This window comes from Lampetra fluviatilis, chromosome 1, assembly GCF_964198595.1.
Source record: "Lampetra fluviatilis chromosome 1, kcLamFluv1.1, whole genome shotgun sequence".
Taxonomy (NCBI): Eukaryota; Metazoa; Chordata; class Hyperoartia; order Petromyzontiformes; family Petromyzontidae; genus Lampetra; species Lampetra fluviatilis.
Genome location: NC_136275.1, coordinates 19,559,810 through 19,573,487, shown reverse-complemented (window position 1 = coordinate 19,573,487; position 13,678 = coordinate 19,559,810). Strand labels below are relative to the sequence as shown.

At 40.4% G+C, this 13,678-nt stretch overlaps 1 protein-coding gene across 1 annotated transcript; it reads right to left on the bottom strand.

Moving 5' to 3' along the window:
• Window positions 1-400: 400 nt before the first annotated feature.
• LOC144937112 (UDP-glucuronosyltransferase 1A5-like) lies at window positions 401-6,852 on the bottom strand. The gene is made up of 5 exons (XM_078864433.1): window positions 5,986-6,852; window positions 5,511-5,642; window positions 3,655-3,742; window positions 2,346-2,565; window positions 401-713 (listed from the first exon to the last, which is right to left on the bottom strand). The coding sequence occupies exons 1-5, from the start codon at window positions 6,850-6,852 to the stop codon at window positions 401-403; spliced, it is 1,620 nt and encodes a 539-aa protein (XP_078720559.1).
• Window positions 6,853-13,678: the final 6,826 nt, after the last annotated feature.

Genomic DNA, 13,678 nt, shown 5'->3' with positions numbered 1-13,678 from the left:
ATTGCCACAACATCAAGTGCGTACCGCCGGTACTATGGTTGTATCTCTGAGCCTTGAGACACCTGTCCACTTGATCACCTTGTGACGTCAAAGTTTGATAGAAAGCAATCAACAAGAGACCAATTACCCGACCCAATACAAAATAAGATGACCGTACAAATACAGTCTCAATCGCTAATATTCAAAGTGTCTCTAAAGCCATGTCCCACGCGTCGCCAATATCTACTTGCTAAGAGCACTTGAATGAAATTAGCCAGACACTATTTTAAGAAAACACATTCAAGGGAATTACATTCGCATTCAACTTCAGAAAATAAAATCAGCACAATCATATTGTTTTCGAAGATATTTACACGTGCACTAAATATAATGTAGATTTTTTTTTTTGCTCCGGATAAAATCATTTGTGTTTTTTAGAGGCTGCCATTCCTTTTCTTGCAGTGGCGTTACTGTGTTTGGCCCTACAGAGCCAGCGACAGCAGATCGTGATGAGCGCAGTCAACACGCTTGTCACCAGGACTATGGCTGCCAGCAAAAACGCCGCCACATCAAAGCCGGCCTCCTGGTACCAGGTGAGGTGGTGAGCTGCCACTCGCAGGTGCTCCGCACCGTGCCGCATCACAAACTCCACCCAGAACACTGCCCTGTCCATGGGCTTCTGCGGCTGGTCGTGGTGCAGACGCGAGAGAAGTGATACCTTCTCCTTGTAGCTGCTAAGAAAATCAGACACGGCAAAGGATGCAGTAGGTCTCTATTTGGTGTTTGAACACCTTAACACCTGTTTTATTGCCATAAAGGGTAAAGCCTATTCTTGGATTTATTTTCGTTATTTTGATACTGCCATAAAGGTCCCACAAATAGGCGACAGTATGTTCTGTATGTATGTTGGACTTCTTTTCGCATCGTACGTAGCCAACCGCGATAATCGGAGGTGCGGGGCAAGGACTAAACGCAAACAGCAGTATCATCCATTTCGCATGACCATGAAGACCCATCAGCGGCTGCTATCACACCGTGACCACCACTGCAGTCACTTTGGGCAAGGAGTCCCCTGTCTTAGGTTGAACTAATGGGCTATTATGGACCCTAATTGCACGTGACGGCTTTAGTGCATGCTTTGAGTTTCTGCTAATCAATTTTAATTACATCTAGTTGACTAGTTAAAAGAAAATGATGTTTAAGAATTAACTAATGCACCTTTCATGGGCTCTTCAGTGCTCCCTCCAGCCCATTAATTTACGTCGACTGCGCTTGATCATCGTTGGAATGTGTTCGGTACCCACGCCAGCAATGTCTACTCGTTAATATATAGCACAAAGAGAGATTGATAGTACACGTGGCACGGCCTTCTGTATGTCGAGCGCAATGTTGATTGACAGAGTCGAAATGCAATGCAACGTCGCCTCAAGACGCTGCGCATATTCATCCCCCGTATCTGGAAACTTTGGCAATGTAATGGCCGTCTCTTTAATTGCTGGAATGATCGCAATGGGCTCTTTTTCGTGGTGGCGAGGAGGGATGTAATTGCAGTCCTCCCTCAACAAGGGGTGTATGGGGGGCGCTGTATTCAGAGGAAGCTATTTCGGGTATTTGTTTAGAGAGGCATCAGCTCAAGTCAGTTATTCAGCCCACCAACGATAACGTGATTTCTCACGATCCGAGGTCATGATACAATGCAAGAAGGAATTACACGAAAAAATGTGTCATTGTCTCTACCATCCGATTTCTACAGTATTATCACTTTTTTGTCTCCATCGGTACAGATATTTTGCCCTCTGTAAGCCTGAATGTATAAAGTATTGTCAATAATTAAATCAATGATTACACTCACGATCCAATACGTGTATTTTGAGCATAATCAATTATTAAATTAACGCATTACCAATTGACAGCATGCATTGTGACATTTACCCGAGACATTAAAGAAATATTCTTTGTGAATGTTATCAAAAGTGCAATGTTTTATATCTTAAAGCTCTCTGCCATGATTTTTGGTAAACATTATATACGTCAATGAAATAAACACGAAAAGCAGTTCTTTAGAAATGAGTTTTCAATCTAGATTTCGAAGTGCATAGCTCCAGTGGCTTCCTAATATTGGAAGAAAGAGCATTCTAATCGACCGCAGAAGCGCATCTGAAAGCGCGCGATGCAGTGACAGTCTTTGTTCGATGGTTCGAGCGGAAATCTTACGAAATTCAACTCATAATCAAATTGCAAAAGCCACAACGTAGGTTAGTTTGGCATGGCAGAGTGCGATGGGACTGCACGCCTTTCCTACACAAGCTCCCACCGGTGCGATATTATCAGCCAATCACTTGAGACGCACCGACCCACCACCGTACCTCTTGTGGATGGCCATTGTGGAGATGGACGAGGCGAGAGAGCCAGCGTCGAGGGAGTGAATGTTGAGCACCAGTGCTGCACCCTTGCTTCGCATGCGGGCCATGTTTTCGAACTGGTCCCCGAAGAGTGGCAGGCCGAGCATGGGGACGCCATAGCAGATGGCCTCGAAGATGCCGTGCGATCCCCCGTGCGTCACGAATACACGAGTCTTAGCGTGGGCTGTCATCCACCGGCACCATCACAGCCAGACAGGAACACAACGCATATTCGGATGTTCTTTTGAACACTTTGTTCAATAAACTATAAACTAAAACTATAAACTGATTTTATTTTGCGATGTAAGGCCCACTGAGCTATATAGCCCTTTTCCAGAAGCGACCTGCCCACAAATAATAGCTCAACTAAGTGGCTTATCATATGGAAATGTATAGCAGCCAAATACTCTAAACGCATGTTTTTAATTGTAAAGTGATAAAGCAGAGGAAACTCCACGCGACCACGGGGAGAACATACACATTTCAAATATCCAAACGCCAAATATACAGGCATGAGGGTTGAGATCGAACCCACGACCTCCTGTATACCTGGCGAGATAGTTCATATCACTGAGCGATACATAGCTTTGGAACTGGAACATAAAGTGACTTTGGTCAAATATTAATGATTTGAGATGTTGTACAAGCATGTTTTTCTCAGTTTGTGATGGCACGTTAGCTCAATTCTAATTCTCAGCCATAACCATATCTGACGTTCGGGCCGGATGCTCTGAGCTATCGGCAAAAGATTAGTAACAGTCTCATGCCGTTCACAAAGCCAGGGCCATGACTAGTTTATACGACTGTGTATTTTACTGAGGTAAATTTTTAGTTTTTTCTCCGCTGGTGCGTCATTTGGTCCAACACCAGCAGATATGGGGCTCTAAGAAAAGCTGTCTCGGGTGTGGCCCAATCAATTTCAAGGACAGTTCATATCATTATCAGAGTTGTCTCTTTTTGTTTTCATTTTGACTACTTGTGTTGTGGTTATTGCAAACATGATCCCTTTTATAAAGGTGTCAGTTTTAGTGTTAGGTAAAATGGTAAAACCCTACTACTATCTCAACACCTGTTTGTTACCAGATAAAAGGCGGAAACCTATTCTCATACCTGTGTTGGACACAACTACGATTTGCTCCCTGGATCCCAGATGTCCAGAAACACTTTAGGGCTTGCTTGAAAATGAGTTGATGCTGTTTCATAAATAAATAAATAAAGTATGCACTTTTTAAAATGCTGATTATAATTACTGTATAGGTGTTACCACACGCACCTAAGAGGTCCCTCTGTGGTAACCAGGGCATCACTTTTGTGTTGTTTGAGAGCTTTTCGACAGTTGGTCCTTCATATCGCCATATAACCTTTGGAGTAAAACATAAACGAATCAGCAGAGTTTTCACCAGCAATCAATGCTCTAGATATCGTGTCACGCAAGCTAATTATATATATATATTGTAATCACCTTCCATGATACGACACAATGTAAGTAATGGGTGTGAAAAGTAAAAGGGCCCAACTGCATTCAATGTGCGTGTGTATTAAAATAATTGCATACTGACGAGCTTGTTTCATTGCTCCAAGAGAAAAGAAAGAATATTGGTGAGAATATAGAAGAAAAACATTGATGTCTGCTGGTTATATTGACATTTTCTGTCCATATGCACTCTCTAGGCTATGCAGAATCAGTTTGTTGTCCTTCCCCTGCACCTTCGATTTGCACGGTTGGCTAGGTACGGTGCAAAATAAGTTCAACATACATTCAACCATACAATTATGGAACATGTGCGAACACTGTGGTGTTGGATTACTCTGCATCTTTGATCTAGATGTAATGTCAGCAAAAAATACCCATGCGGGATTTGGCCAGTGGGAATTACCATTTAACAGTCTATCAAATGAGTAAAGTGCATTCCGGTCTTTTAAGGTAAGCCAACACCCCCAGATTTAAGTATTGTCTAATAAGGCAAGATACAAATATATAACAACTAAAAAATAACAGTTCAATTTAAAAGTAACCCAGTAACTTAGTGATGTTTAAAATCCAGTGTTTAAAAGTAGGTCACAGAGTACACAGCTCATTGTAAATGATTGTCAGATTGAATTGTAAATGGGGCAATAATGCAATGTCTCGTACAATGACTGCAAATATTGTCTCGGGAATTAATCACATGAGGAGCAATGCCTTGGATATCCAACAGTGCCAATGTAAAACTCACGTGGCCACAACGTCAATCTGCAGCAGTGTGAATATTTAAATTAATGTTTCAATATTACACGAAAAAATTATAAGCAATATGTAACTGGATTGTTTGCGCATTTGTATTAAGCTCTGTTGTCAGCGACCATGGGGAAACCTTTTCTCTAGGACCTTCCACAATTATTATTATTATAATTATCGCATGCCAGGCCTTGCCGAACCAAGTGACAGCTGCCACTTCATCAGCAGTGTGGAGGGCCATTAACCACACCGTCGAGTCCAGTCAGAGGGCAATCGTCGACAATGTGCGACACGGTCAGTCACTGACGACATGCACAGAGTGGGTTGTGGTCACGCTGGTCCCAGGTTGGCTGCACATAAGACCCAGGCCCGTACGGAAACTGCTGAGCAGGGCCCATGACGTGGCGAGTTGATGCCAGGAAGACGAATGGTGAGGATGAGGGATGAGAAAGTGGTTCTTGATACCTTTCACTATGTAAGGAGGGTAGCTTCTTGCATTGGGAAGCGAGCTGGAAGGCACTTGGTTCATATTCATTTCCTCAACTCAATGGCTGGATATACATACATACATACTAACACACAGGGGCTGAGTCCAATGACAACCATTCTCAGGTTGGCACTCACATAGCAGGGCTTAGACTTTTACTTGTGTTTTGCATCAACACATATGCATGATATGTAACTCTTAAAAGCTATATATATATATTTACAGCCCATGAGAGACCCATTTATGCCACATTTTTCCAGCAGCAATCAATTAAAACATAACTGACATAGCACTTGGTTATACATTGCGCAATCATGAAACATGTATCTTGTCAAAGTTGAGTTGGATTCATATTTTGGAAGCCGTCGGAGAGGACCACATATTAATTCAGCCATCCGCATGTGATGCGTAATTTCCTTATTACCTTCTGAGGGATTCTGCCCAGGCCCTCTGCAATAACGTTGGCTATTCTATGAGGAATGGCTGACACCAAGGATCCAAATGACACCACCACCACACCATGCTCCCCAGAACTCTGCACAAACTCCTCCAAATCCTGCAAATGAAAAACCACACACATGCATTAAATAGGCGTTTTATGTTACACATACTATAATTAAAACGGGTTGTTTTTTGTACTCCTGTCATTTAAATACAATTGAGCTATCCTTAGCAAGAAATAATATATTTGTAGATTTTCCCCCCAGAAATTAAACTCTGCCAACTGTTTCCCAACTTGCTTCCATTATATGAATATTATCCATATGAAGAGAGCACGTCACAAACCTAATACATTCTTGTATTATACTGAAGCCAACGATGTTTTCAGTTTATCTATGTGTAAGCGTGAATATAACAGCAAATTACTCATGCAGGTAAAGAGTGTAAGAGACAAATACCTGTGGAAGAGGTTTAGCTTCACCGGATGTCAAACCTCCGACGTTCACCATGTTGGGCATAGTCGGGCGGGGATAGTCAAAGACAAAGTCTGTCCGGTGCAGCCAGATGGACGCATTGCTAAGCAGCTCCATGGCCGTAACGTCCCGGCCCAGGTGGCGCCTGGCCAGCTCATCAAAACGTTTCAGAATGAAGTCAATACACAGGTGATCCTGCTTTAAACCCATAAACATGTTGGTGACCCGCTCGGTGAAACTCATGTGGTCTGTGAAGCCTGACATACTTTGGGGAACGTACGACGATGGTGCTGGGCAGTGGGCAGCTTTTAAGTCGATATTGCATGGAATACCACGCAAAATAAATATTGACGGGAGCCCCAGTGCATCAGCTAAAATTGCTCCACATGGATCCATGGGGTCAGCGAGAAGAACCTCGAAGTTATAGGTTCGAAGTCGCTGCATCACAGCAACATTGCCAAGTAAGCTATCACACATTCCGGCACACTTCTTGTAGATACTCTCAAAGCTCCTAAAGGTGAATTCTGTAACGCCATCCGTTTTTTTAAATACCACTTCTCGTAAAAACGTGTCTAACACGCTATCTTGATCAACAAAGGACACAGGGAAGGTCTCCGAGTCTAGCCCAGGCGTCTCCCCCACCATCCAATTACCTGTCGCGGGCAATGCCACGACCACTCGGTGACCACGCCGAGACAAGGCGAGGGACAGATCACGCAGGCTCATCCAGTGGCTGCCATCAGTTGGGTACACCAGCATGCCACCCACAGCACGGTCACCGTCAGATTTCTCCTGGCCCACGGCCATGTGCATGAAGGCGAGGGTTAGAGCAAAGCTGAAACACCACCGCATGGCCTGGCAAAAACAATACACAATTGATCGAAATACAGTCGAGGTTTAGCTATTGTCTTTTTTTATTGGTTAATATTTCAGGTAGAAATTGTGATAACTTTAAAGACTAGAGATAGGATGAAGCCAAATTTGGATTAAAATTAGATTTGCTGTGGCACTTTTCTCGGAGTTGATAAATCCAAATCTGAAATCAAAATCGTATGCATTTTTGGGCAGAGATGTTCAGCCTGTAAATTTAGTGTGTTTAAGTGTAAATCTGTGGTACACAGTTACACACTGCACATTACATACATGGCATTTATATTACACATTTAAACACGAGGCAATCACATACACACACTACATATTGGTATGCTATATGTAGACACGAAACAAAAGGTCTACAAGTTAAGCAGTACAGATACTAGTATATACTGTTGTGTAAATTCTTGGGAAAAAATTGGTAGTGAATCTTTATTTCATGAACAATTTACGTAATGTTTCACAAGAAACGATTTGGAACTGGATTGCTATGTGGCAATTTTGTATTTTATCACCTATGGAGTATTGTTTATCTTATATTGGTCTCTTTCTGTCCTTCTAACGAGACAGGTTGCTCAAGAATGAGTTGTTGGACGTTTGTCTAGATGCTATATGGATAACATATTGTATAACTACGTAAAATATTAACTTCAACAACAGATAACATTTTAAATGGCCCCCTAATTTATACTTACAAAAATCAGCATTGTAAGTTTTTTCCTTTTTTCCAGAATTTTATGACTTTACAAATGTAAACTGACCACCTGTGGTAAAATAACAGATGTTGGAAACATAATGAATGAATCAAAACTCTTTGGTTCTTTCGGTGAAGTCATGTACGTAGAAAAAATAATAGATCACGACGTTTCGATCGCAACAACAAGCGACTGTCTTCAGGTGACAACAACAACTTCAGGTGAAGACGGTCGCTTGTTGTTGCGATCGAAACGTCGTGATTTATTATTTTTTCTACCTACGTGACTTTACCGAAAGAACCAAAGAGTATGGATTCCTGCAGTCACGAAAGCTTAAAATCAAGATTGAATGAATCAAAGTTAATATTTAGTTTAAAATGAAGCGATGTGTACTAACATGACATGTCAGAAGCAAGCATTAGAAAATATTCATTATGGATGTTATGATTTGTCATTTGGCAGTTATTTGTTACTTTCTGCGTGTCTTTGAAGCTGATACGAGTTATCACATTAGATTCCTACATTATATAAACAAATGATAATTATCTTCTTGGTTCTTTCGGTAAAGTCACGTAGAAGGGAAGTAATAAAATAATAAAAATAAAACATAATAAAACAATTCTCACGACGTTTCGGCCACAACGCAAGCAGCCGTCCTCAGGCGAAGAATGAGACATTATCAAGCTAGGAGCTTATATAGGTGTAGCGAGGAGGAGCGCCTTAACAAAAGAATGTGCATATGAAGAGGAATTTAGCATACCAATGGGCAATGCGTAGGAGGTGGGCGGAGGGGTTTCAAAGTCCCATTATGCCCATGCATTATGCAGGATCAACAGCACCACGGGGGGGCGCAAGGAACAGCGTTAATAAAGGAAAGGAATGTTAATGATATGTAGCTGCATTTACCAAACAACCATGTAGAAAACCAAAGTAAAAAACTACTTAAAAAACTAAAATATAAACTGATACTTACTATACTCTACAATAAGCTGAGTTACTAACAACAAATCATAAATTACAATTCTACGTCGTAAGAAGTATATAATATACTTCCATCTAAACTTTATTCTCTTAGCATATACAGTACTATATACTGCCATAGATAAACCCAACATTAAATTATATACTGTATTGCTGTAAACCACCCTATACTTTATACATTTTAATATAACACTATGTATTATTCAACTCACCCTAATGTGTATCGAAATGGTTTATTACGTCCTTCCAATGATTGCTAAGCCTGAATCCATCTTCTCGGTTAAAATTGTCTCTGTGTTTGTATATGTGGATCGCCTCATGAACGAATCTCTCATGATAGCCAGATGGCTTGCAGAGAACCTCCGTCTTGGAGAAGTCAATGTCATGTGAGCCCACTGAGTTGTAACAGTGGTCTGCCACGGCTGAGGTGTTTGTCCTACCGTGTTTTAGATCAGCTTTATGTTCACGAATGCGGTCTGAGACGTGTCGTTTGGTTTCCCCAATGTAACTGCTACCACAGAGGCAACTTAGTTTGTAGACGCCAGGGTACTGTATGTCTGGAATCACATCTTTTACAGACGGTACCAGATCACGGATTTTATGTACTGTGTTGAATCGGACCTGGATCTTGTGTTTAATCAGGATTTTGGAGATCTTTTTTGTGACCCCAGCAATGTAGGGTAAGGTGATGGTCCGTGGTGCTGTTGATCCTGCATAATGCATGGGCATAATGGGACTTTGAAACCCCTCCGCCCACCTCCTACGCATTGCCCATTGGTATGCTAAATTCCTCTTCATATGCACATTCTTTTGTTAAGGCGCTCCTCCTCGCTACACCTATATAAGCTCCTAGCTTGATAATGTCTCATTCTTCGCCTGAGGACGGCTGCTTGCGTTGTGGCCGAAACGTCGTGAGAATTGTTTTATTATGTTTTATTTTTATTATTTTATTACTTCCCTTCTACGTGACTTTACCGAAAGAACCAAGAAGATGAATCCCTGCAGTCACGAAAGCTTTAAATCGAAATTTAAATGATAATTAACATATTCAAAGTTATGTCCTCTGCAAATACGAATACAAGTTTGTGCATTGCCATTTCGTTTACTTTTTGCACTTTTTAAAATTCCATTGATGAAGATTTGTGTTCATCTGATTCAGTTAAGGATTCAAAAGCTCAGAAGAAAATTCAGATTTGATTTATTCGGCTATGATGGATTTGTTTAAAGACAACTGAACATATATATACGAGAGAACTGCATATCTTATCTTGAAACAGTATACAAACACTATACATCATATTTTTTGGTATTCAAAGTATTTGTTTTTTGGTCAAATTTCCAAAAAATAGTATCCATTGCAGTTTACAAATTTATTCTGTACAATGTAACATATCATGATGGCATATTGTTTGCAAACATACATTTTAAATGGGATATTTTAAAAAATTTAGACATTCATGAAGTGCAGAGGATGATGGTCATTGGTGTTCAACATGACCTTCATTAATGCAGTTGGGTATTGCGCAAGGGTCCCAAAGAAGATTAGTAATGCCATGATGCCAGCTTTTATCTGGCGTAACCTTGGCGATATCCTTGCGTTATTTTATGCGAAATTATATGCTTTTGCAAGAGCCACATTTCCAATTGTAGTCTGCCCTTTCCACCATGACAAAAGAATAGATTTTCCCAAACAGTTTTATGCTGATTTTGATATCGGCATCATGTCGTCAGGTGGAGAGTACATTCGGAGATCTTACGGAGAAGTGCAAGCCTTTGATAGAGAATGGCCTGCAGAAGCAAATATCACAGAGCTACCCCTGAGATATGTTTAAGTGACCACTGGTGCGCAGAATAGGGGACAGCACTTTATCCATCCGCTCTGCATACGAGCGTAATGTTAATCGCATGACAGTCTAACCGATATTTTAATTCTCAGTGCTGGAATTTGATCAAATAACATGCTGAATCAAATTCAGACCATCAACTACAGTAACTACAATGGAGAATTTGGTCCGAGGATAATGACATGGAGTCAAAAAGCAAATTTTTAGCACTTGTACGTACTGTTGGAACAGCAACTTACAGAGTGCAACGATACATCTTAACGGCCTATATACTGTATTGTACTGGTTAGTAGATACAATGTAAACAGATTATTATAGTGTATAGATGATGTGCAATAATCTCGATGAATTTGAAAATGAAAAATTCTTGCAGCCAAGCCAATCAAAAAAATAATCAGGAAGACCCAACTTGAGAAAATGCCTTCATCTAAGAAAAACCACACGGATTTATAACTGCTATTAAGCAATCATAACAAAACGGTTTACAACAAAAAATAACCCATTTTAACATTCCAACAATGTTAAACTCCCAACAAAAACTACATTTCAGATATCAGTCATAGATTAAACAGGTGATGGGTCCTCACCAGTTTAATAACTGAATGTTATTGTTTGTTATAAACAATATATATCCAACACCAACGCAGCGTTCATCCAGGTACTTGGCTTAAATATTCTAAAAATACTTTTCGTACTTACTGCTTAATCTTTTTCTCTGAAGTAACTTAGATGCTCGGACGAGGCAGCAAATCTTGATTTAGGGGACTGTGCTTTGCAGAAATTGTGCTCATTCGGAAGCAGAGAAGGCAATCGTCAAATTAAGAGGAGCGTGGCAGAAATGTTATAAACTATCAAAACACCACGAATGCAGCTACGCTGTGAACACTGCGAAACGTCGAAACACGTTACACAGCGCACCGTTCAGTAGGTGTGCTCCCTTTGGTTAAAAAACAAGAAACGCTGGACTTTGACTAGATAAAAAAAGTCTACTTTCTAACCAGTTGAATAGCGCAACACTCTACAAGCTTGGAATAATTTTCCAAAAAGAAGTGAGGGTGTAAATAAAATCAGTACTACCTATTCATTGGCCTGGTCAGCTTTTCTAGACACATTTGTTTAAATAATAATTACCTATTTGTCTTTCAAATCTATCCCCCTACATACAACATTAAGTATTTTTTGCAAATTCGATCAGCCATAAGGCCTCATGTGAGTGCATAATTTCAACATACTTGCCTATAATAAAAAAAATATGTTTTACCCACACTTATTTCGTCAATCGAAAGCAAAATATTATATTGAGAACTCGGAGGCACAGAGCCAGAACTCCAGGAGTCCTTCATACGCCGGCATGAACATGAGAGAGCCTTGAGCCGTCTCTTGAGGATGAGTGGTGCTTGGATGCTGTTGCTGCATGTGTGGAGTGGGAAATTGTTCCAGATGGCTGAGAGTGCAGCTACGGAGAAACGTCGCTCAGCCAAAACAGTCCCTGGTTCTGGGTATGAAAGGGAGTCCACACGAGTCGTCCTGCTCGGGAACATTATTGTTCCATCAACATCGACAAGAACATTTGTTTGGCACCACCACTGTTGTTGACGACCAGTCATTTCTTTCACGGAGCCCTCCGGCTTTGTTTTCTACCCCGTTATATAACCTACTCCCTTCTCTCCTTCTTCCGTGCCAATCTGTGTTTCTCCCCCATTCCCCATTTCCCCCACCTTTCCTTGCCAGTGCCATTCCTCAGTTATTTCTCTCAGGGTGGACCCTTACTCTTTTCATGACCCCTACACTCAATCCTGACCGTGTCCCCGAACAAACTCTACGAGTGTAATAAATAAGTTGTTAGATGTATCCCGTAGGACACGTAGGTTTTCTGTGGTGGTTTGAGTGAGAAGGGTGGAGAGGTGTGGCAGGAGTCCTTTGGTTCTTTCGGTAAAGTCATGTACGTAGAAAAAATAATAGATCACGACGTTTCGATCGCAACAACAAGCGACTGTCTTCAGGTGACAACAACAACTTCAGATGAAGACGGTCGCTTGTTGCGATCGAAACGTCGTGATTTATTATTTTTTCTACCTACGTGACTTTACCGAAATAACCAAAGAGTATGGATTCCTGCAGTCACGAAAGCTTAAAATCAAGATTGAATGAATCAAAGTTAATATTTAGTTTAAAATGAAGCGATGTGTACTAACATGACATGTCAGAAGCAAGCATTAGAAAATATTCATTATGGATATTATGATTTGTCATTTGGCAGTTATTTGTTACTTTCTGCGTGTCTTTGAAGCTGATACGAGTTATCACATTAGATTCCTACATTATATAAACAAATGATAATTAACATATTCAAAGTTATGTCCTCTGCAAATACGAATACAAGTTTGTGCATTGCCATTTCGTTTACTTTTTGCACTTTTTAAAATTCCATTGATAAAGATTTGTGTTCATCTGATTCAGTAAAGGATTCAAAAGCTCAGAAGAAAATTCAGATATGATTTATTCGGCTATGATGGATTTGTTTAAAGACAACTGAATATATATGAGAGAACTGCATGTCTTATCTTGAAACAGTATACATTATATTTGTAGGTATTCAAAGTATGTGTTTTTTGTTCAAATTTCCAAAAAATAGTATCCATTGCAGTTTTACAAATTTATTCTGTACAATGTAACATATCATGATGGCATATTGTTTGCAAACATACATTTTAAATGGGATATTTTAAAACAATTTAGACATTCATGAAGTGCAGAGGATGAAGGTCATTGGTGTTAAACATGACCTTCGTTAACGCAGCTGGGTATTGCGCAAGGGTCTCAAAAAAGATTAGTCATGCCATGATGCCAGCATTTATCTGGCGTAACCTTGGCGAAATTATTGCGTTATTTTATGCGAAATTATATGCTTTTACAAGAGCCACATTTCCAATTGTAGTCTGCCCTTTCCACCATGACAAAATAATAGATTTTCCCAAACAGTTTTATGCTGATTTTGATATCGGCATCATGTCGTCAGGTGGAGAGTACATTCAGAGATCTTACGGAGAAGTGCAAGCCTTTGATAGAGAATGGCCTGCAGAAGCAAATATCACAGAGCTACCCCTGAGATATGTTTAAGTGACCACTGGTGCGCAGAATAGGGGACAGCACTTTATCCATCCGCTCTGCATACGAGCGTAATGTTAATCGCATGACAGTCTAACCGATATTTTAATTCTCAGTGCTGGAATTTGATCAAATAACATGCTGAATCAAATTCAGACCATCAACTACAGTAACTAC

What these genes read in the sequence shown, in the direction of transcription:
- LOC144937112 (XM_078864433.1), bottom strand. Translation starts at nt 6,852, where the DNA reads ATGCGGTGGTGTTTCAGCTTTGCTCTAACCCTCGCCTTCATGCACATG. An exon ending in TGGGCAGAATCCCTCAGAAG is followed by an intron (nt 3,743 to 5,510) that starts GTAATAAGGAAA and finishes TTTACTCCAAAG; the next exon opens with GTTATATGGCGATATGAAGG. An exon ending in ACCACAGAGGGACCTCTTAG is followed by an intron (nt 2,566 to 3,654) that starts GTGCGTGTGGTA and finishes GGTGGATGACAG; the next exon opens with CCCACGCTAAGACTCGTGTA.